The sequence below is a fragment of the Schistocerca serialis genome, chromosome 7 (assembly GCF_023864345.2).
Source record: "Schistocerca serialis cubense isolate TAMUIC-IGC-003099 chromosome 7, iqSchSeri2.2, whole genome shotgun sequence".
In the NCBI taxonomy this organism is placed as follows: domain Eukaryota; kingdom Metazoa; phylum Arthropoda; class Insecta; order Orthoptera; family Acrididae; genus Schistocerca; species Schistocerca serialis.
The window spans coordinates 128,500,211-128,524,834 of NC_064644.1; the positions used below are offsets into that span (position 1 = coordinate 128,500,211).

Sequence of the window (24,624 nt, forward strand, 5' to 3'; positions counted from 1 at the left end):
CTCGGCTACAACGGCCGGCCATGAAACATCAGAGCTTTTCACGAGTAGTCTCACACAGACTATTAATTCTATAGCCTGCAGCCTGAAAATACCCAACTAATGTACTAGGAGCGGACATGCCTAGAAACTGCTGGTTAGAGCACATTAAGAAGATGACTAAGCCAGTTATCGAAATATTGTGAGCAAAGTGGAATCGTTTGTACTGGAATCTTAAATCATATCTGATTTACTGCTGTGAATGGACATCAAACGCAGTGATAACGAGGAGTGGACGAATCCAGGCTTATACAGGAGCACGTAGTCATTCTCCCTTCATTCCATTTACGAGTGGAATGACAACAAAATCAACGAATTTGGTACTTATATCAGTGAATTTTTTGTCGAAATCGCAAAATTCTGCTTCAAAATCAACGAATTTTGTGTCGATAACATGGACGTTTGTGCCGAAATCAATGAATGAAGAAAAATCACAGGGCCATACTGCCATCGATGCCACATAACATTCAAGGAATATGTATCTCATAGGGAGACTTCACTGTCAACACTGGAGCGACCAGTGCTGTGTGATGTCGAAAATGTTAAAGAAGATTGCTGACACATCTATGGCATGAAGGTGATAGCCTTGTACACCTACTGGAGAATGGTGTCAACAAATGTAGTGGGACAGGACAGGAAGTGAACAAACCATACAGCGATATATGGAATATTTCGTTACAACTTTGCTATAATAGGGCCATTTTGATCCATGTTTACTGTAACATGGAGCATTTTGTTACAATTCTACTGTAACATGGGATGGGTTGTTACAATTTCACTGTAACATGTGACAATTTGCAACAATTTTTCTGTTACATGGGGTATTTCGCTACAATTTTGCTGTTACATGAGGTATTTTGTTCCAGTTTCACAGTAATGTGAGGTATTTTGTTTCAGTTTTACAGTAATATAAGTTTTTTGTTCCAGTTTCCCTGCGACATGGGGTATTCAGTTACAATTTTTCTGTAACATGACGATGTGTGGCATCATTTACGAACTTTAGGATGTACGGTAATGTGATGTTATACCTCAGATATTTAAATGTAAACTGGTTGGAATGCTGTTATATATCTTTATTCCACAGTTTGAGTGTTCATGGACAACCACCAAGTAGTCTGGTGTCTACGTAATAGTTGTGACAACTATTTATAGTCAGTAGCATTCACTCCACATAAGATTTTCAGATCTCATGTGTTGTGTGTTTAGAATCCAAGATAACGGTTTGTCGAATCCAAGATGGCAGGTCTCGTCATATTGGCACAGTCTACATGATTGTCAGATTTCCAGTGACGTCAATGATGACCTCAGAATCCGAGAAGGTGATTCAAGACAGTGGACCAGGGGATACGGGTACAACCTACAATGTTGTCAATCCAAAATACTTCTCCAAATTTCCATGGCATAACAGTCACCTACCCTTCCCCCCTCCCCACCCATTCACAGCACCAACGCTTTACTTTTGAATGGAACCATTCCATGGTCCCTTTGTGGCTGGTGTTCGATTATCATCTGACTGCTCTCCATTCAAAAGTAATCACACACACACATTAATACATTTACCCCACTGGCAGACGAGACAATCAGTCCCTGTTTTTTAGAATACAGTCGTCTGCTGACGAATCCACAATCGCACCCACTCTTGCTCTTCCTCACCTGATTGAAACTGACGTCCATGCATGTATTTCTTAATGTTGTCAAAGATGTGAAAATCACATGGTAATAGATCCAAGCTGTATGGAAGTTTCAGTGTTTCCCAATCAAATCGTTGAACGATAGCTTTCATCCGACTGGCAGTGTGGGGGAGGAGATTATCGTGCAAATCACAGTTTCTTCAAATTGTCTTCATAGCACTGTGCTATGATTGTGGTTTCATGCTCTTGGAACACGATGAGCAGAGTGCCCCTGCAGTTGAAGACGAAGATCATCAGGACGTTACAGCAAGTCGTCTTGTTGGCTTTGCTGTTTGCCCTTGGTCTCGAAATGGTGGCACCACGTTTCATCCCTTGTATGATACAAGACAGAATCACATGCAGTCCCTCGTGGTACTGCAACAGATGACTCAGACTCGACGCTATTCAGTTCATCTTTTGTCCCTGTGTCAGGTGATGTGCCACCCACTATGAAGAAATTTTGCAGCAATGCAAGTGGTCTTTGATGATGGCATGTACAGATTCATGGTTAATGCAGGCCTGAAAACGAATTTCATCCTCCATTATTCGTCAGTCTCTCTCTAGAAGACCATCAGTCCGCTCCACCACATCAGGAGCAATGGCTCTATGGGTCTGTCCTGGGTATGGATCACTTGAAGTGAAATATGTCCTTCCCAGAATCTCTTTTGCCACTCATGCACACATGTCAGGTGTATGCCGTGTTTACCATATACAACAGACATGAGACGATGAATTTCACGTACTGCAACTTTCTCAGCCACCAGAAAATGAACCACACCTCTCTGCTTGTCGAAGACAACAGTCGGACGAACACACTAAACCAGTCTGCCGATAACCAAGGTCATAATACAACAAATGCCGGAACCTGTGATGTGGCACTATGTTGTTTCCCTGCTAGAGTGATGATATGGTGATGCACTCCACTGATGTTGAGTGGGATCAACTGTGCTGCAAGCTGAAATACAATGAAGACTGCATGACAACCAATTGCAATTCGTTCCTAAGGACATTCATATTTTCGGCAGTAGCATCTGTGCATTCATCAGCATGTTTGGGTACGATAAATTGAGGGTAACATCGGAAGAACCAGCACAGTACCTGTATTTAAAGCGTCTAAATGCCGTGAATCTGCTTCTTGTTTGCTGCAATATGAATTACAAAATCAAATGGCTCTGAGCACTATGGGACTTAACATCTGTGGTCATCAGTCCCCTAGAACGTAGAACTACTTAAACCTAACTAACCTAAGGACATCACAGAACACCCAGTCATCACGAGGCAGAGAAAATTCCTGACCCGCCGGGAATCGAACACGGGAACCCGGGCGCGGGAAGCGAGAACGCTACCGCACGACCACGAGATGCGGACTGTGAACAACCACCTGTTGATGAAAGTCTCTGTTCGAAGCTGGTATTGCCATTATTTATGTGAATTAACAGTATTATTAAAAGTGTTCGGTTGCTGCTTTTTCTCGGTAAGAGTGAACCTGTAAATTGGAAGAAATATTTTCGACTAGCAACATTGCAAGTTCTACTGTCTCCCAGGGTCTGTAATCTGAGGTCGCCATTTTTGATCTGATGTTGTCGGTGACATCATTGGAAATATGATACCGATACAGTTTGAGATCTTCAGTCGTTCCATTGCGGATTTGACAAGGCCTCATCTTGAGTTCTAAACTTCAAATGACATCTGACAACCATGCAGGCTGCACAGATAAGTAATGTTTGCACCTGTAAATAGCTCCATCAAGTTCTTGAAAGAGAGCATTTCCACATTGCTATTCTCCTGATGGAAATAGTCATGATAGGGCGCTAGTCAACCTATGAATACATTGCGTGTTGAAAAGTAACTGGTGATTGTGTAGAAACTGTGTATTAAAGATATACAGGTATAACTGCATTTCACTCACTTTACATTTACATGTGCCTCGTTACTCCATAGAATAATGCCCAGCCAAGTGTCATCCACTTCGATCCGTGAGAAAAACCGAAGAGCAAATTCAGAACGTTGCTGCAGATCATGAGGTTTCAATTGCTGCATCGTCTGGATCTCGCACGGGTACCAGTGTAATATAGACTGTAAGATTTTCAGTACTGTTGATCAACGGTTGGACAGCTCTCGTGACACTGAGCGAGCACTTGCACTGCCTGGGGCACATGGTGCATGGTCAGTTACAACAACAGCATCCTTTTCAATAACTTCCAGTGGGATGGGACACCTTCCTCTTCCAGGTGCCACACCGGGACCACCTGTGTTTTCAAATTCCATTATCACCCTCTTTAAACCATTTCCTGACGTTGGGTCCTCCTCAGACCTTTCCCACTGTCCCAATGCAGCTTCATAATTGCAGCCGTTCACATAAAACAGTTTCACTAGCAGCACACGGTCTTTCTTCTCGACACCCGTAACGTTCACTCGCGTTATGACAGCGAGGATACCATATCCTCATACAAACAGTGTACAGCGCCATATTTGCACCTGGCAGCCACGGTTGGCAGTAATTTGTTTGTCAGCGTAAACTGGATCTGCATTAACACATTAGCATATCTACCAAGTTTCGCTGCCATACGATAATTACACCCTGTATTGGACCTTCGTGAGCAGCTTCACTTTAATTATAAACATTCGGTACTTGCCTCTTGGTTGCTAACTGTGACTATTCACAACGATACATCTACGGTGACAAAGCGTAGAAATCAGATTTTAACGTTGCGGAGGGATACAAGTTGTGAGTTCGGAAAATGCGATTTTAAACTGTGGCAAATGAAAAATAAAAGCCTCAGTTACCAACAAGTACACTACTGCCCATTAAAATTGCTACACTAAGAAGAAATGCAAATGATAAACGGGTGTTCATTGGACAAATATATTATACTAGAACTGACATGTGATTACATTTTCACGCAATTTGGGTGCATAGATCCTGAGAAATCAGTACCCAGAACAACCACCTCTGGCCGTAATAACGGCCTTGATACGCCTGGGCATTGAGTCAAACAGAGCTTGGATGGCGTGTACAGGTATAGCTGCCCATGCACCTTCAACACGATACCACAGTTCATCAAGAGTAGTGACTGGCGTGTTGTGACGAGCCAGTTGCTCGGCCACCATTGACCAGACGTTTTCAATTGGAGAGAGACCTGGAAAATGTACTGGTCAGGGCAGCAGTCGAACATTTTCTGTATCCAGAAAGGCCCGTACAGGACCTGCAACATGCGGTCGTGCATTATCCTGCTGAAATGTAGGGTTTCGAAGGGATCGAATTAAGGGTAGAGCCACGGGTCGTAGCACATCTGAAATGTAACGTCCACTCTTCAAAGTGCTGTCAATGCGAACAAGAGGTGACCGAGACGTTTAACCAATGGCAGTCCATACCATCACGCCGGGTGATACGCCAGTATGGCGATGACGAATACACGCTTCCAATGTGCGTTCACCACGATGTCGCCAAACACGGATGCGACCATCATGATGCCGTAAACAGAACCTAGATTCATCCGAAAGAATGACGTTTTGCCATTCGTGCACCCAGGTTCGTTGTTGAGTACACCATCGTAGGCGCTCCTGTATGTGATGCAGCGTCAAGGGTAACCGCAGCCACGGTCTCCAGGCTGATAGTCCATGCAGCTGCAAACGTCGTCGAACTGTTCGTGCAGATGGTTGTTGTCTTGTAAACGTCTCCATTTGTTGACTACGGGATCGAGTCGTGGCTGCACGATCCGTTACAGCCATGCGGATAAGATGCCTGTCATCTCGACTGCTAGTGATAGGAGGCCGTTGGGATCCAGCACGGCGTTCCGTATTACCTTCCTGAACCCACCGATTCCATATTCTGCTAACAGTCATCGGATCTCGACCATCGCGAGCAGCAATGTCGCGATACGATAAACCGCAATCGCGATAGGTGTAGCCTTTATCAAAGTCGGAAACGTGGTGGTACGCATTTCTCCTCCTTACACGAGGCATCACAACAGCGTTTCACCTGGCATCGCCGGTCAACTGCTGTTTGTGTATGAGAAATCGGTTGTAAACTTTCCTCATGTCAGCACGTTGTAGGTGTCGCCACCGGCGCCAAAGTTGTGTGAATGCTCTGAAAAGTTAATAATTTGCATATCACAGCATCTTCTTCCTGTCGGTTCAATTTCGCGTCCGTAGCACGTTATCTAAGTGGTGTAGCAATTTTAATGGCCAGTAGTGTAGTATTCACAGAAATCACTGATACCGGAAAGTCACAGTTTAAACTAAATGCGATTACTGCGATTTATCACCGTTGATTTTACACTGTGATTAGTCACAAGTAGCACTTAATAGGCAAGTACCGGATGTTTATAATTAAAGCTCGGCGAACTCACGGAGGTACAATATGGGCTGTAATTATCGTATGGCAGAGAAATTAACTATTAATAACTAAGATTGCTTAACGGCTATGTGTAAAGCGTGGTGGATGTCATGGATTCCCCAGGGTAAGCGCATCGTGGTGGTGGGCGCCGGCGTGGTGGGGGTGACGACGGCGGTGCGCGCGCAGCGGCGGCTGGCGGGGGCGGAGGTGGCGCTGCTGTCGGAGCAGGTGACGCCGCACACGACGGGGGACGGGTCGGCCGGCCTCTGGGAGCCCTACCTGCTGGCCGACACGCCGCCCGCGCTGGTGCAGTGAGTAACAGCCGCCAGCTCACTGCACATTAGGTTAGATTAGAGATTAGATTAGTACTTGTTTTTATTGTTTTTTGTTTTGTTGGTGGAAGTTGGGAAATTACCCACTTACTATATCCAATAATTCATCTAATGAGCAGAAGGAGTTGCCATTAAGAAATTGTTTTAATTTCCTTTTAAATGCTATATGGCTATCTGTCAGACTTTTGTTGCTATTAGGTAAGTGACCAAAGACTTTTGGCAGCATAATTTACCCCCTTCTGAGCCAAAGCTAGATTTAACCTTGAGTAGTGAAGATCATCCTTTCTCCTAGTGTTGAAGCCATGTACACTGCTATCACTTTTGAATTCGTTCGGATTGTTAATAACAAATTTCATAAGTGAATATACAGGGTGTTACAAAAAGGTACGGCCAAACTTTCAGGAAACATTCCTCACACACAAAGAGAGAAAATATGTTATGTGGACATGTGTCCGGAAATGCTTATTTTCCATGTTAGAGCTCATTTTATTACTTCTCTTCAAATCACATTAATCATGTGTAAGTAGGCTGTTTACGTTTTCTTATTGGTAACGCCACGTAGCGCTCTGTATAAAAATCACTGGCTGTGCTGTGTGCAGTCTGTGGCTAGTTTGCATTGTTGTCTGCCATTGTAGTGTTGGGCAGCGGCAGCTGGATGTTAACAGCGCGTAGTGTTGCGCAGTTGGAGGTGAGCCGCCAGCAGTGGTGGATGTGAATAATGAAGAACGAAGGGAGATCTCCAAGAAGTAAAGAAAGTTTTGTTTGCAAAATACTGCAGTAAAACAAACCCTGTCCTTTCCTTTTGTATTATTATGCTATGTGTTTGTGTACCCCTGTGTATTTCTTTTCTTCCTGTCTCTGTGTACTGTTTCATAGAAATTTTTTTCTGTTCTAGTACTAAGCTACATTCACTATGATGAGGAATACTGTTATCCTCAAATATAATTTGCATTTATAATATGTTATTTTCTTTGTAAAGATGTTTAGACATTATTAATTCTATTCTGTTTTAATGTTCATTTGTGAAGTTGATGTTTCAAAAGTTGTTCTGATCTTTTATGTATGTACTTATGTCATAATTCCTATAACACTGATGTATATGTTATTTCGATTCTTTTGTAAAGCCCATATTACTACAAATGTTATCTGTACTATTATGTTCTTTAATGATGTATTTTGTACCTTTGTAATTGTATACTCATGTTATTTAATTGTAATTGACACCAGTTCATCAAATTAAGTAACTTGTAAGTTACATTTCACTGCACACGTTTCTGTTGGTCATAGTATATGGACAATATGTGAGAAGTAGGGACTGATAGTGTTTGCACGTGTGTTAATGATTCAGCAAGGGACTGGATAACAGCATTGCTGGTTCTAAGGACATTTCAAACAAATTTTTTGTGAGTGGACAAGTGGACAAGTGTACTTACTATATTATCTGCAAGACTCTTCAATGGTGATTGTGCACCTGCACAGTCACAGCAGATGGCTGCTGGCCATCTCCACAAGGACTACAGTGGGTCTACACCTTTGATGACTCACCAATACCATTATTTCTACAAGGACTACAGTGGGTCTGCACCTCTGGTGGCCCACCAATACCGTAATCTCTACCAGGACTACAGTGGGTCTGCTCTGTGATGACCTACCTACCAATATTCTTCAACACTTCGACTGACTCTACTGTGGGTTTGCTCTGTTGTGGCCCATTACCTGTCAGCATGTCAAGAGTCAGCTCTGTCTTTCCATTGGAAGGACAACACTACTTCTTCAAGACTGCCTGGAAATCCACTACTTCCGTGTGCATTCTCTTTTACTGCTCAGACTTTGAGAAAAACTCTGTAATTTTACTGTGATGAATGATCAGGACTGTCTTTATGGACTGCGAGAAAATTTTAGCTTATGACCAACATTGTATCAATAAGTGTGTGCATTTGATATCTTTGTTATTGTAAGTATGAAAAATTTTATCAAATCATTATTGGCCACTGCCCAAAACAATTTGTAAAATTTTTTGTGGGGAGCATGGGGCTATGTAAGTAGGCTGTTTAGGTTTTCTTATTGGTAACGCCACGTAGCGCTCTGTATAAAAATCACTGGCTGTGCTGTGTGCAGTCTGTGGCTAGTTTGCATTGTTGTCTGCCATTGTAGTGTTGGACAGCGGCAGCTGGATGTTAACAGCACGTAGCGTTGCGCAGTTGGAGGTGAGCCGCCAGCAGTGGTGGATGTGGGGAGGGAGATGGTGGAGTTTTGTAATTTCTCATGAACTGCTATATATATTATGACTATTAAGGTAAATACATTGTTTGTTCTCTATTAATATCTTTCATTTGCTAACTATCCCTATCAGTAGTTAGTGCCTTCCGTAGTTTGAATCTTTTATTTAGCTGGCAGTAGTGGTGCTAGCTGTATTGCAGTGGTTCGAGTAACCAAGATTTTTGTGAGGTAAGTGATTTGTGAAACGTATAGGTTAATGTTAGTCAGGGCCATTCTTTTGTAGGGATTTTTGAAAGTCAGATTGCGTTGCGCTAAAAAATATTGTATGTCAGTTTAAGCACAGTCACGTATATAATTGTTCATTTCACATGGAATGGAAACACACAGCAACAGAACGTACCAGCGTGACTTCAAAGACTTTGTTACAGGAAATGTTCAAAATGTCCTCCGTTAGCGGGGATTCTTGCATCCACCCTCCGTCGCATGGAATCCCTGATGGGCTGATGCAGTCCTGGAGAGTGGTGTATTGTATCACAGCCGTCCACAATGCAAGCACGAAGAGTCTCTACATTTGGTACCGGTGTTGCGTAGACGAGAGCTTTCAAATGCCCCCATAAATGAAAGTCAAGAGGGTTGAGGTCAGGAGAGCGTGGGGACCATGGGATTGGTCCGCCTCTACCAATCCATCGGTCAACGAATCTGTTGTTGAGAAGCGTACGAACACTTCGACTGAAATGTGCAGGAGCTCCATCGTGCATGAACCACATGTTGTGTCGTACTTGTAAAAGGACATGTTCTAGCAGCACAGGTAAAGTATCCCGTAAGAAATCACGATAACGTGCTCCATTGAGTGTAGGTGGAAGAACATACTGACGAAACTAAAGTGAACTCTAACATGGAAATTAAGCGTTTCCGGACACATGTCCACATAACATCTTTTCTTTATTTGTGTGTGAGGAATGTTTCCTGAAAGTTTGGCCGTACCTTTTTGTAACACCCTGTATATTTGTGAGGCTGCAGTGAATATTTCTAGCTCTTTAAATAAGTGTCTGCAGCAATTACACGCTTTTGTGAAATGAACACTCTTTTACGCAATGATGAGTTACCCCAGAATATGATGCCATACGAAAGCAGAGAATGAAAATAGGCGTGGTAAGCTAATTTACTCAGATGTATATCGCCAAAATTTGCAATGACGCTAATAGCGTAAGTAGCTGAACTCAAACGTTTCAGCAGATCCTCAGTGTGTTTTTTCCAGTTCAACCCCTTATCAATGCAGACACCTAGAAATTTTTAATATACTACCTTAGCTACCGATTTCTGATGGAAGTCTATATTTATTAATGGAGTCATTCCATTTACTGTGGGGAACTGTATATACTGTGTTTTGTCAAAGTTTAATGAGAGCCCATTTGCAGAGAACCACTTAATGATTTTCTGAAAAACATCATTTACAATTTCACCAGTTAATTCTTGTGTGTCGGGTGTGATAGCTATACTTGTATCATCGACAAAAAGTACCAGCTTTACATCTTCGTGAATATAGAATGGCAAGTCATTAATATATACTAAGAACAGCAGAGGACCCAAGACCGAACCTTGTGGCACCCCATTCTTGATTGTTCCCCAGTTTGTGAAATCACCAGTTTTTGCAGCTGCCTGCGTTGCTCAGGCCCCTTTCTGAACCCATTGCTCTGCATAACTTTAGGACGAGATAGATAAAGTAACGTAACATATCAACGAAGTGAAAATGAATGAAAATGTGGAAGTGTGTTTGCAGAGGTTTCCCAGTCGCACTCAGAATATTGGACATCACATGGCTTGAAGTGAGCCTGTTTACAGCGCCAAATGGTGCTGGTTCCAGAACATGAGGCAGCTGAACGAACTGGAAAACACAATGTGTGTCAACCAGCGAGCAGTTGCAGTACACTGGTGTTATTTTTCTTCACGACATGGTCCAGAGTCAACATATGCATCACAGGGGAAGAATCGTCGGAAAAATGGAAGAAGGAAGAAGTCTGACGAGTGTAGCCCGGGAAGTTTGTCACTGCTCACAGCGTTGTCTCACATGCATGGGGAGCAGCCTGAACCACAGGTCCTGCTGGCCGAAGAAGAGGTGGTGTTCGACGACGGTCAACTGCAACAGCAGACGACTGCTACATTGTGCAACAGCAAGAGGGACCTACGTCACACAGCGGTTGGAATTACAACATGACAGCAAGGCCCGCAATCGCACGCTCAACAGAGGCATGACGACTGCATGGAGATGGCCCCTTTGCCCAATGATAAGTATGTTGTCTTCTGTTGACACCTGCATGTTGGCGGCACCGATTGCGATGGTGCCAAGAGCATGGAGAATGGACCAAGGAGGAGTGGGATCGCATGCTTGTCTCGGATGAGAGCAGATTCGGTCTGAGTAGTGACTCTGGGTGTACCCTCATATGGCAAGAGGTGAGAACTCGTAACCCACCCTGCAACATTGTCGGACATGTACGTTTTGGTGCGCCATGTGTTATGGTGTGGAGAGGCAGCGCGTTGCGTGAGTGTACTGAACTCCAAATCTTTGAACAGGTACACTAGTCAGTGGACGACATTGCGACATTGTACTCCTTCCCCAGGTGCATCTTTTCAGGGGTACATTCAGCCCTGACTTCCTTTCTTTTAGATGACAATGTGCGACCGCATCGAAAAGAGCAGTTGGAGGTGCTCTTGGAACAAGAGGATATTCTGTAAATGGACTGGTCTGTCCGTTCTCCCGACTTAAATGTCGTCGAGTACTTGTGGTATGCATCGCATACGGGATGTATCGCATAACGACCACATGCAACAAAGACCATCCAGCAGTTGTCAACCGCGCCCTACCACAAGAACGACTTACCAACCTTATGGCCTCCATAGGCTTACGTTGCACAGCTTGCGCTGCCGTCCGTGGTGACCACATTCTCTATTAAGAACCATGTCTCGTATTTTAAAATGTCCAGGGGACCATCATGTGTCGCGGAGAGTTCAGTGTAATTACTGTCTCCGACTGGGTATTTATTTCAGTTATCTTCTGCATTGCATTGTAGCAGTTCTTTCTATGTAACTTATAGTCCACGTTTAATCGACGTAGTATGTTACTTGGCAATGACACATCATGCGAAAGTTTGCAAGCTTATTACTTTCTTTTAGAGTCTGGACTTAGCCGGCCGAAGTGGCCGTGCGGTTAAAGGCGCTGCAGTCTGGAACCGCAAGACCGCTACGGTCGCAGGTTCGAATCCTGCCTCGGGCATGGATGTTTGTGATGTCCTTAGGTTAGTTAGGTTTAACTAGTTCTAAGTTCTAGGGGACTAATGATCTCAGCAGTTGAGTCCCATAGTGCTCAGAGCCATTTGAACCAAGAGTCTGGACTTAAATAAAAATGGCAAGGTACTGTTAATCAGAATGCGGGGATAAGTTGTGATCTAAATGACAATAGATTTATTCATTCTTAACATCACAAGACAAAAAAAGACTAAAGAACCCTCACACAAACATTTTCATTTGACTAACATGGGGTCTATGGTGGACAAAGTGATCATATGGGAATCGACACACGACACTAACCGGAACACTAATCCCTTTATCTGACTTCATACACGTGAATCCGGGTTATGGCACAAAAACTACGCCACCATCAAAGCATCTATACTCTACTATTGAAAAAAAGAAAAATATGGTTTGAAAGAACAGGGTGCTGAGAAACATATATTGGAGCCCCACGTCGTAGCAGCGAATACTTTACCCTCCTGCTGGTCAGGGCGGCACACCTCGATGCGTTCGTCGACTGGAATCACGGACGGCCGCAATCTGTTATTAATGGCGCGCGCCCGAAAAATGCAAGCACGCGGTCTCGCGTTCGGTTAATTCGGAATGCAGGTAATTCCCTATGAGCCTCTGAAACCCTGGTGGGTTCCAGTGTGCAGGTGGATCCGTTTGTTGCTCTGCCAAACCAATTATACTCCGTCCCATGACTATGCGTGACGGAATATGTCAAATGTTTAGACAGTCGACTCAAGTACACCCACGCATCAGTCGTTGTGTGCGTGATGCTAGAAGCAGTACCTCTGACAGTTCAGAAGGTAACTGGCACAGGCTCTAAGTGGCTAATTAGCAAAGGACACAAGTCTCACTGGTTAGGTAGAGACCTACAGTTCTTTACTAGCGAAGTGCCAGTACAAGAGTAATCTTCTCTTTCTGTCCGCTTTCCTCCTCAGCTCAGTAGCAAAAGCCCATTTACATCTGAGACTTCCCCATTTTAGCACAAGCCAATCACGAGCTGGAGCGTGGCATGTGAAGCTGGGAGAGCGCCCTTTGCTCTGCATACACCGATTTGACCAATCAGAGACTTTAAAGTTAATTGGAAGAAAAGGAAAAAAGATTAAGTTTCGCAGCCTCTTTCCCATACGTTTACGCCATGTCTTTCGCTAACAACATGACCAGGATGGAACCATAGCCCTCCATAAAAAGCTTGTTGTCTCTCTTGTTGTGCCCATTTCAAAGTTTCCAAAGAATGGCAATAAACTCGCTAAAAGACTCGTGCTTTCACAAATATGTTTTGTAACAGAGTCTGGACGCCTGAGCGCCAGTGACCTGTCCCACGGAAATTCGCGGATCGCACACAGATGTCCCATCAGCTTCCTGCCTAACAATGCCCCATCCTCTGCTTTATTGCCGGTCTACAATGCGCTGGCCATTGCAGCGGCTACTTCTCGCCACTAGTCAGTCTACCTGGACACGGATGCCAACCGACTGGTGCCAACCAACGTGTCTGCACAATCAGAATGCAGAATTCGGCCATCCGAAAATGTTTCCATCCAGGTTCAGCAGAAAAAAACGCGCTTGCCTCGGCCCACGTCACCGTGCTTTTACTGCAGTCGTTTAAATCGGCACCCTATTCCTTTGAACGCAGGTAAAGCTTACCATTATTCCTTCTCTAGAGCACGCAAGCAAAAGCATTAATTACTGCCAACCTTTTCATCGTGATGTATGAAGTCAAACTGCCATGAAGATCATAATCCCTAGGAACATGAAGTGGCATAACATCGAATCCGAAGTGAGAGTGCGCTGCAATCTCTCAAGTTACTGTCGTTCTCAAGTTTGCAGGCCAATGTAATATGCAAATACTTGGTAGTTGTCATGAGGCTGACTTTGGCCAATAGCAAATGGAGATATTACCTAAAGTTACAGCCTCACTGAAAATCTGTTTTCATTTACCTGGTAGCTGATGGCAGTGGGCCCATTTATGAAGAAAACAACTGAAAGTTCAAGTAGTGAAAACTTTGACACTATCCTACATTCCAATGTGATGCATATGCCACTGTACAATCACATTATCTTTTGCTGTAGAAATCTGTAGAGATTACTTCTGATCAGAAGACATGACTACAAGTAATTTGATTTACCTTTTTCACTCCTGAGTAATTATAAAGCTATATATTCTTCTCAAATACACGATTCTTACAACAGCAACAACAACGACACTTTCCCAAAAGTTCAGTACAGTTCAACTGGAAAGGATTGTCTTCCCCTTCTACAAAAAAATGGTTTCAAGTCGTGACCAATATCGTCAACATTTAGCCAACTTACTTCGTCTTCAGGTGCAAATATAAAGTCATATCCTTCTGTAGACTTCAGAGTTTTCTATCAATTACCCTACATTGGACACATTTTAATAAGGTTATTACGTAAAATAAACATATACAGATAATAAAGCATGATAGCAATCATCTGTTTCATCATGAACGAAAGTATACTTGATATTTTGGTTCAGTTATACGCATGCCATACTTTAAGCCCTAAAAAAGAAGTTTCCAAGCTATTTTTTTCACGGCTTCGTTTTCCGTTCTTTCAATAATTTTGTAATCCAACTTATCTATGACAAATTAATAATCTTCCAAGTATTTCCAGTTCTTTGATGACTAAACAGATTTACAATGCGCATTCACTATATAAACAACATCACAGTCTTTCTCGAGCTCAAAAATACTAAATCCCGAAAAAAACGTTTTAAGTTCCCCCGATGTTTCAAGTAACTTCATTTTATGGTACACATTTCTGTCGGTTTCAATCTTCATTCCCTTCTCTAACATCATGAGTTTTACAACATCTCTTTCTTTTTGCCGAATAATGATTTTTTTCGTAATGTGGCTGCTGTGTGGTATAGAAACTAATGGAAAGCAGCAATGAGCATCAATTTATCATTTAAATCTCTTCATTTAAACCCTATCACTAACAGTTCAAAATTTTAACTGATTTATTACCATAAAGGTTATATCTTTTCATTCATAAACGTAAATTAGGTGTTTAGTTGGTGCAAAAATATTGCTGTAAAATCGAGCCTGCTTAAAAAACACGTGCTGTAGTACAACGAGGATTAACCACACGGGATATTTCTTGCAGCTTCCAGATGTAGTAGCATTCGTTCTATTCTTGCAATATATATTTCATTGCTTGGCTCTGAAACCAAAACGTTGCCTTTACGTCACGCCATGGCTGAAAATACTAATACGAATTATTTACAGAAGATGGAAAAACTTGTAGAAACCGACCTTGGGGAAGATGATTTTGGGTTCCAGAGAAATGTAGGAAGACGCAAATCAATACTGATCCTACGTCTTATCTTAGTCGATACATCAAAGAAAGGCAAACCTACATTTGGTTGACGACGGCCATAGTAGACAGTATATAAAAGCATTTCTGGAAAAGAGGAATCTGTTAACAACGAATATAAATTGTATGTTAAGAAACCTTTTCTGAAGGTATCTGTATGGAATGTAGCCTTAAACACAATGACGTCTGGTGCAAAATTTTACCAATGTTCTACAGTGTGGTGACCCTTAGCCTTTTGACTTGCAACGGTAGTAACCATAGCTAAACGGAATATATCGATTTTACGCATATAAATTGAACTGTTTTAATACATTTAAATTTTATAATCAATAGTTTAACATTATGAAGAATAAAATGAAATGAAAAAAAAAGTTTTGATACCTGCAGGAACCGATCCCAGGTCCGAAAATTACCAGTCTATGCTTCATACCACTGACCCATCGTGCCATCATAGTAATAGCTTTGTAAAAATTCATCATACTCTATACTTGCACAATACACTAGATGCAATTAAGAAAATACTGTCCGTTTGAATTCAATAATCTGTGTCAAATGGTTGAATGATGTGCTCTTCCTAAAAACATCTTGATATTCACCTTAATTACTCCCAAATGCTATTTCTTATCTGTTTAGTATAATATTGGAAAATGCAACTGTTGTTTTTTAACGTCTTGTTTATTGCCTTTGTTATGTGATGTATGTATCAAGGCCACCTTCCACTCTCCTGGGATACTTTCTATTTTCCAGGTTTTCGCAAAGGTTAATTTTAGCTCATTTTATTTTTATTTTTGGTACAGATCATTTCGGACGTTCTGCTGTAATTGTCATCTCCTCTAGCTTTATAAGGTTTTAATAACTTCTTCAATTTCTTTGATAGTTGGGGTAAATCTTCTTTAAGATTTTCGTGACTGTTTGAGTATTCGAGGTTATGAATTTGCACTGGACAATTAAGACGCTGTTCAAAATATTTTGCAAGATTTCAAAATTTTCAGTGTTTTGTAAGGGAAATCGGTAAGCTCGACCCACACCCCTCTGTTGTTAGATTTGCATTTGAAGTACAGCTCCTAAGTCCTTAAATCTCACTTTCTCCTCCAAGGATCTATTGGAGAAGGGCATCTTTAGCAGATCATCTACAGAAAACACTGTCATACTAAATTTACTCATAGCTATACGCGTTTGTTTTAGCGCTATCTAGTCTATAGCAATTTGACTTACAGGAGTAGTAATCATAACTAAATCGAATATGTTAATTTTTTTAAAATTTTGTAATTAATGATTTAACATTGTGAGTAATGAAAAAAAGGGAAAAAGTTGGTATCAGTGTGAAGCAAACCTGGGTCCACAAACTACCAGTCGGTGCTTTATGCCACTTTGACACAGTCTCATCACGAAAATGCTTTCTTAAAAAAAGTCATCATACTATATGCTTGCACAATACATTACACGCAATTTCAAAGAAAACTACTGACCTGGTGCAGCTCCGGATCTGCGATACTTCCGAACCAGGGGAAAAGCTTGATAGTTGCGTTCACGCCCCCCGCCCCCCCTCAACCCTCGAGTGTTTGAGATAAGTCGTCAAAAATTTGAAAAACTTCAATTTTTCAAAAATTTGTTTATTTTGTAGAGCCCATCATTCTGAATAGTTTGATATTTAAAACATGTATGTTCGACGAAATGTGAGACATGTTATTACTAGATGTGACGTGGAATTCCTGGCAGAGACATTACGTACACTATGCACGCATTAAAAAATCAACTTATGATTCGTTCAGAAATCAACTTAGAATGTATTCAAAATTGTTCAAAACCCAACTGGGATGCGTTTCAAAATCATATGAACGATCGATGGACCATCGTCCGCTGGATGCCAGGCTCTTTGTCAAACAAGGTTTTTTTCTTCAATAATATGTATTTCGCGCCCCCTGACAGATGAAATTGTTGCCTGTGGCAGATACCCCTGCTTGCCCCCTCCCCCTCCGTAGATCCGGACCTGACCTGGTGCAGTGAGTAACGTAGTGCACGTGGTGCTAGAAGGGATGACGTCACAGCAGAGCATCCACAGTAGAAAACAGACAGCTGTGTCGGTTCTTTGAGTTAATCATAGAGTGGCTGACCTTCATTCCAGCACTCGACGCTTTTCTAGCTACTGTGGAAAGAGCACTACGAAACATGGTTTTGCACGCTGAATAGCACATCAAATAGTTTTATTTTAATACGGGCATGCATTCGAAGAGAAATAGCGTAATTTTTGTGCAGTTTCAATCTCGCACTCAAAGCGAAATGGCATAATTTTTGTGCGATATTTACAACGTGCTGTAGAACATTAGCAAGTGATAAGCGAACACCGTTGCTTATATGAAAGTGAAATGTGGACATAAGCAGTTCAGAGTAGAAGAGAATAGTAGCTTTTGGAACGTGGTGCTGTAGAAGAATGATGAAGATTTGATTGGTAGATCGGATAAGAAGGTGGTACTGAATGGAATTGGGGAGAAAAAGAAATTTATGGGACAACATGGCTCAAAGAAGGGATCTGTTGCTAGAACACATCACGATGTATTTAGGGATAGTTAATTTGACGATGGAGGGAAGTATGGGGCGAGGAATGGGGGTAGGGGGCTGGGGTTGGAGTGTTTGGGGAAGGAGATCATACAGTTGAAAGTATCTAACCAAAATTGTTTCCTTTTTAATTAGTGAAAGTATCAAAGAATAAGTTGTTCCAAATTAATTATTCAACAAACCTGCATCTGACTGCGTCTGTGAACTTGTTTCTTCCACTCCTCCATTTCGCCAGAAATGCAACATGCATTTGACTCAGCAATCAAGTTTAAGAGAATAATGCCGTTTGTGCAATGGCATTAAGACGGTACTGAAAAATTAACTTTTGGCCCTGATGTTTACTTAATGAAATTATATCTTGACTTAAATAATGCCAGTTGTGCAATGGCATAAAATTAGTTATTTGAAATAACTTTGCTCTGATAACTTTAGTTATACCAAAATCGATTTCAAACCATGAACTGCACATATGTATTGCACAGATGCCTCATTTTCTTTACGTACTTTCATTGGTGGGTCACTTTACTTTTCCTACTCATTTTCATGTTCAATACAAGCAAAGAATGTGGATTATGATTCAGGCTGTCAGATTTAAACACAATGTTGATGTCAATATACATATATTTTATTAAAATTTTATGTCATACACAAAAACTACCATTTCCAACATCTTTGTAGCACGAATCACTCTTACATAATAATTTAGAAAACGCTTACTGTGTCAAACCTTGGACATACAAAACCTAACTCTGAACATTATCTAACAAAAACCATTTTGAAATCATTATATATGTTCTCTCATTTACGCGCTAAAGTTTGCTCAGGGTAACTGCACAGCGAGCGTGACTCCTACCTTAAAGCTGTCACCACACGTCTGCTTCCTCCGGGCACCTAGCTGCGACTCCCGAGTTTTTTACTGCGCGCGCCCGCCTCTCTTAAGCATCAAAGATCCTCCTACTCAAAGATATTATACTCATTCCACCTTGCGGTTTACAACTACCGACTTTATTTTCTGGATCTACCCTGATCAGACCTTAACACATACCTTTCACACTAAGGTCATCGGTCTCATAGGATTGGGGAAGGAAGTCGGCCGTGCCCTTTCAAAGGAACCATCCTGGCATTTGTCTGGATCGATTTAGGGAAACCACAGAAAACCTAAATCAGGGTGGCCGGACGCGGGATTGGACCGTCGTCCTCCCGAATGCGAGCCCAGTGTGCTAACCACTGCGCCACCTCGCTCGGTGGAGAGGGGTTGTAAAACTTGTATCGGGAGACGTAGGCAAGAATACAGGGAGCAGGCTCAAATGAATGGGGACTGCAGTAGGAGATGAAGAGGCTTGCACAGAAGGGACAAGTGTTGACTGGACTGAATACCACAACAACAACCTCCACATCACCACACGGCTCAACTTTCGTAAAACAAACAAAATGTACTTTGGAGTAACGGCGGGGTGTGTACTGTTTTGGCAGACGCTGGGCCGTGGAGACGTACCGGCACCTGCTGTCGCTGTGGCGGCGGCCGGAAGCTCCGGAGCTGGGAGTGAGCCTTCTGCCGCTGGTGTGCGTCAGCCAGCAGCCGCCTGGGCCGCCGCCGGCCTGGGCGCCGCACGTGCTGGGCTTCACACCCCTGCACCAGCACCAGCTGGACGCGCTGTCTGCTGAGCACGGCAGGCGCTACACGTGAGTACACCGCGTAAGAAGCAAGCTGGCCTGCGTCTACACAGATTGCGAAATAGGGAAGGGGGCATCGGTTGTGGTGGGTTCCCCTGTCTGAATGAGAGCTGAAGTATAGTCACAAACGTAGAGTATAGCTCATATAATTTGTAAGCTACTGCTAGAGAAGTTAAAAATCTTCTGGGTTATTAGGCCGCGTCATGTTTCTTCTAAGATGTTCGACGTTTCGACCCCTCTGCTGGGATCTTCCTCTGGACACCAAAAGATCCTGAGGAAGATCCCAGCAGAGGGGTCGAAACGTCGAACATTTTAGAAGAAACATGATGCGGCCTAATAACACTGAAGATTTTAACTTCAGTGACAACGGCCACAAAGCCTGCAGGCTTACATACTGCTAGAGAGTTTGCAAACTCCCATATTCACACGTTTTGTTGGTAGGAGCAATAACTGCACAAATATAGACGCTCATAATCAGCACTTTCTCACTAGAGTACAGAGGAAGAAATAGTCGCCCAAGCAGAGCAAAGGAAGTCCGACCATACCAGAAGGAAACTTCATGAAACAAAATAGGACTGTAAAATGTAGCGCAGCGGAAAACGCCGGTTTCTACGTTAAATATTGTAAAACGAAGAAGATGTGTCACATGAAAATTATGTATCAGTCCCCTGACAACCTGTAAGGCAATGTTACCTTAAAATGAAATTTTCTTCTCCTTCTTCCCCGTCTTTTGGAAGCAGTGAAGCGTTGGGAAGTATTTGTAGCTAGCCCCTTCACCCCTTTCTTTATTGTTTTGATTGTGCAACTGCAACAGCTAGCGGTTTCTGCAACACTTTAAAGCACACTTTTTAATCAGATTTATTGTACCTCGTTTGTCGCTTACAAGGTAATTGGTGACAAACTGCTACAACAAATAAATAGTTTAAGCGTTTCATTAACGCGGTGAGGTGGTGTTGCCCGCTCGCTTTTATCAACCGTGGTGATTTGGCTAGTTCCCTTCCCATTATTGCGTCCATCAGTACATTAGCTTGGAGTTTAGATGTCACTAGACCGGAAAAGTGTGAGGTGTTACTCCAGAGTTCCTATAATGTGAGTGATCGCAGTCATTTCCACCACTGCGTTCTTTTCTGTAATTTTTTTCTGCTTTTGTTTTCGTTGCCCATTCTTGATATTTTCTAATTCGTAGCATATGAAATATGGAGAAACATAGTAATTCCGTAGTTAAAGGACCCGATTCAGATAGAATACAATGTGAACGCTTCGCCGGCTGCAGTGGCCGAGCGGTTCTAGGCACTTCAGTCTGGAACCGCGCGACCGCTACGGTCGCAGGTTCGAATCCTGCCTCGGGCATGGATGTGTGTGATGTCCTTAGGCTAGTTAGGTTTAAGTAGTTCTAAGTTCTAGGGGACTGATGACCTCACATGTTAAGTTCCATAGTGCTCAGAGCCATTTGAACCATTTTTTGTGAACGCTCCAGACCTTGAATTTGTGGAAACTGTGACCAGTTGGTTAGAGGAATGTGACTGTGACGATAATTTTGAAGAAACTGAAAGTACTCTGAGCATGAATCTTTTTCAGAACATAGTGGGACACAAAATGACGCTGATGAATGTAGTGACCCATCTGACGACCAACGCAGAAGAAATTACTTCTACGGAAGAATCAGTACAAATGAGCCACAGAACCTCCGATCCGAACTGTTCAAACTCCTCGTCATAACGTGATCCTTAAGTTTCTATCCACTAAGTCGACTAAAGGAGATTCAAAAGACCCAATTTAATTATGGCATCTCTATTTCGATGAAGTTCTTGATCACATCCTACTACGGACAAACACTAAAATAGATTGAGTCTACATCTAAATGTACATCTACGTGATTACTCTGCTATTCACAATAAAGCACCTGGCAGAGGGGTCAATGAACCACCTTCAAGCTGTCTCTCTACACTCTCGAAAGGCGCGCGGGAAAAACGAGCACTTAAATTTTTTTGTGCGAGCCCTAATTTCCCTTATTTTACCGTGATGATCATTTCTCCTTATGTAGGAGTAGCAAATTGGTGATTGAAATTTCATGAGAAGATCCCGCCTTCGTTTTAATGATTGCCACTCCAATTCACGTATCATGTCTGTGACGCTATCTCCCCTGTTTCGCCATAATATAAAACGAGCTGCCCTTCTTTGAACTTTTTCGATGTTATCCGTCATTCCCATCTGATGCGGATCCCACATAACACAGCATTACTCCAGAATAGGGCAGACAAGTGTGGTGTAAGCAGTCTCTTTAGTAGATGTGTTGCACTTTCTAAGTGTTCTGTCAATGAATCGCAGTTTTTCTCTATCCACAACATTATCTATGTGATCGTTCCAATTTAGGTTATTTGTAATTGTAATCCTCAAGTATTTAGTTGAATTTACAGCCTTCAGATTTGTGTGACTTATCGCGTAATCGAAATTTAGCAGATTTCTTTTAGAAGTCATGTGAATAACTTCACACTTTTCTTTATTCGGGGTCAACTGCCACTTTACCACCATACAGATATCTTATCTAAATCATTTTGCAAGTCGTTTTGGTCATCTGACGACTTTACAAGACAGTAAATCACAGCATCATCTGCAAACAAACTAATAGGGGCTACTCAGATTGTCTCCTATGTCGTTAATGTAGATCAGGAACAATAGGGGGCCTATAACACTTCCTTGGGGAACGCCAGATATTACTTCTGTTTTACTCGATGACTTTCCGTCTATTACTTCGAACTGTGACCTTTCTGACAGGAAACCACGAATCCAGTCGCACGACTGGGCGATATTCCATAGGCACGCAGTTTGGTTAGAAGACGCTTGTGAGGAACGGTATCGAAAGCCTTCTGGAAACCTAAAAATATGGAATCAGTTTGACATCCCCTGTCGATAGCACTCATTACTTCATGAGTATAAAGATCTAGTTGTGTTTCGTAAGATCGATATTTTCTGAATCCGCTCTGACTATGTGTCAATAAATCGTTTCCTTCGAGGTACTTCCTAATACAGTATATTTGTTCCAAAATCCTACTGCAAATCGACGTTAGTGATAGGGGCCTGTAATTCAGCGGATTACTCCTACTTCCCTTTTTGGGTACTGGTGTGACTTAAGCAATTTTCCAGTCTTTAGGTACACATTTTTCTGTGAGCGAGCGGTTGTATATAATTGCTAAATATAGAGCTATTGCATCAGCGTACTCTGAGAGGAACCTGACTGGTATACGAGCTGGACTTTAAGTGATTTAAGCTGATTTGTTACACAGCAGGCACAACGACCTTGACGAAAGCAAAGATGAACTTCAGAACCTGGATTTAGATGAAATTTTGGCTTATTTAGGACTTCCGTATTTTGTTCCGTCTTCAAATCCAACCACGAAAGTGCAAATAATATATTTGCAACTGTTGGATCAGGTCGGGAAATCTTCAAATGTGTCACGGCATGGGAGCAGTTTCCCAGTGTTGTTGAGCGGCTTACGGTTTGTTGACTTTCAAACTACACTCCTGGAAATTGAAATAAGAACACCGTGAATTCATTGTCCCAGGAAGGGGAAACTTTATTGACACATTCCTGGGGACAGATACATCACATGATCACACTGACAGAACCACAGGCACATAGACACAGGCAACAGAGCATGCACAATGTCGGCACTAGTACAGTGTATATCCACCTTTCGCAGCAATGCAGGCTGCAATTCTCCCATGGAGACGATCGTAGAGATGCTGGATGTAGTCCTGTGGAACGGCTTGCCATGCCATTTCCACCTGGCGCCTCAGTTGGACCAGCGTTCGTGCTGGACGTGCAGACCGCGTGAGACGACGCTTCATCCAGTCCCAAACATGCTCAATGGGGGACAGATCCGGAGATCTTGCTGGCCAGGGTAGTTGACTTACACCTTCTAGAGCACGTTGGGTGGCACGGGATACATGCGGACGTGCATTGTCCTGTTGGAACAGCAAGTTCCCTTGCCGGTCTAGGAATGGTAGAACGATGGGTTCGATGACGGTTTGGATATACCGTGCACTATTCAGTGTCCCCTCGACGATCACCAGTGGTGTACGGCCCGTGTAGGAGATCGCTCCCCGCACCATGTGCCGGGTGTTGGCCCTGTGTGCCTCGGTCGTATGCAGTCCTGATTGTGGCGCTCACCTGCACGGCGCCAAACACGCATACGACCATCATTGGCACCAAGGCAGAAGCGACTCTCATCGCTGAAGACGACACGTCTCCATTCGTCCCTCCATTCACGCCTGTCGGACACCACTGGAGGCGGGCTGCACGATGTTGGGGCGTGAGCGGAAGACGGCCTAACGGTGTGCGGGACCGTAGCCCAGCTTCATGGAGACGGTTGCGAATGGTCCTCGCCGATACCCCAGGAGCAACAGTGTCCCTAATTTGCTGGGAAGTGGCGGTGCGGTCCCCTAGGGCACTGCGTAGGATCCTACGGTCTTGGCGTGCATCCGTGCGTCGCTGCGGTCCGGTCCCAGGTCGACGGGCACGTGCACCTTCCGCCGACCACTGGCGACAACATCGATGTACTGTGGAGACCTCACGCCCCACGTGTTGAGCAATTCGGCGGTACGTCCACCCGGCCTCCCGCATGCCCACTATACGCCCTCGCTCAAAGTCCGTCAACTGCACATACGGTTCACGTCCACGCTGTCGCGGCATGCTACCAGTGTTAAAGACTGCGATGGAGCTCCGTATGCCACGGCAAACTGGCTGACACTGACGGCGGCGGTGCACAAATGCTGCGCAGCTAGCGCCATTCGACGGCCAACACCGCGGTTCCTGGTGTGTCCGCTGTGTCGTGCGTGTGATCATTGCTTGTACAGCCCTCTCGCAGTGTCCGGAGCAAGTATGGTGGGTCTGACACACCGGTGTCAATGTGTTCTTTTTTCCATTTCCAGGAGTGTAGAAAAAGAGAGGGTCAAAGTTGACAAAATTATTATACCTTCTCTTCATTTTAGAAAAACTGTGGAAAATTCTCAAAAATATTACAGTTTAGACACATGTGCTACTGTAGATGAGAAACTAGTCTCCTTCCATGAAATTCTCATTTGTGCTCTATATGCCCAAGAAGCCTGATAAATACAGCTTAAAAGTAATGTCCTTGTGTGGTGCAAAGAGCGGTTACTTCCATAA

General features: G+C 43.2%; 1 protein-coding gene across 1 annotated transcript in view; it reads left to right on the forward strand.

Annotated features, from left to right (window-relative positions):
- Positions 1–24,624, forward strand: part of LOC126412605 (D-aspartate oxidase) — an 85,188-nt gene that overhangs the window by 18,389 nt on the left and 42,175 nt on the right. The window contains exons 2-3 of the mRNA XM_050082272.1: positions 6,169–6,356; positions 19,257–19,466. Of these exons, the coding sequence (XP_049938229.1) occupies positions 6,169–6,356; positions 19,257–19,466 (398 nt within the window). The remainder of the gene's footprint in view (positions 1–6,168; positions 6,357–19,256; positions 19,467–24,624) is intronic.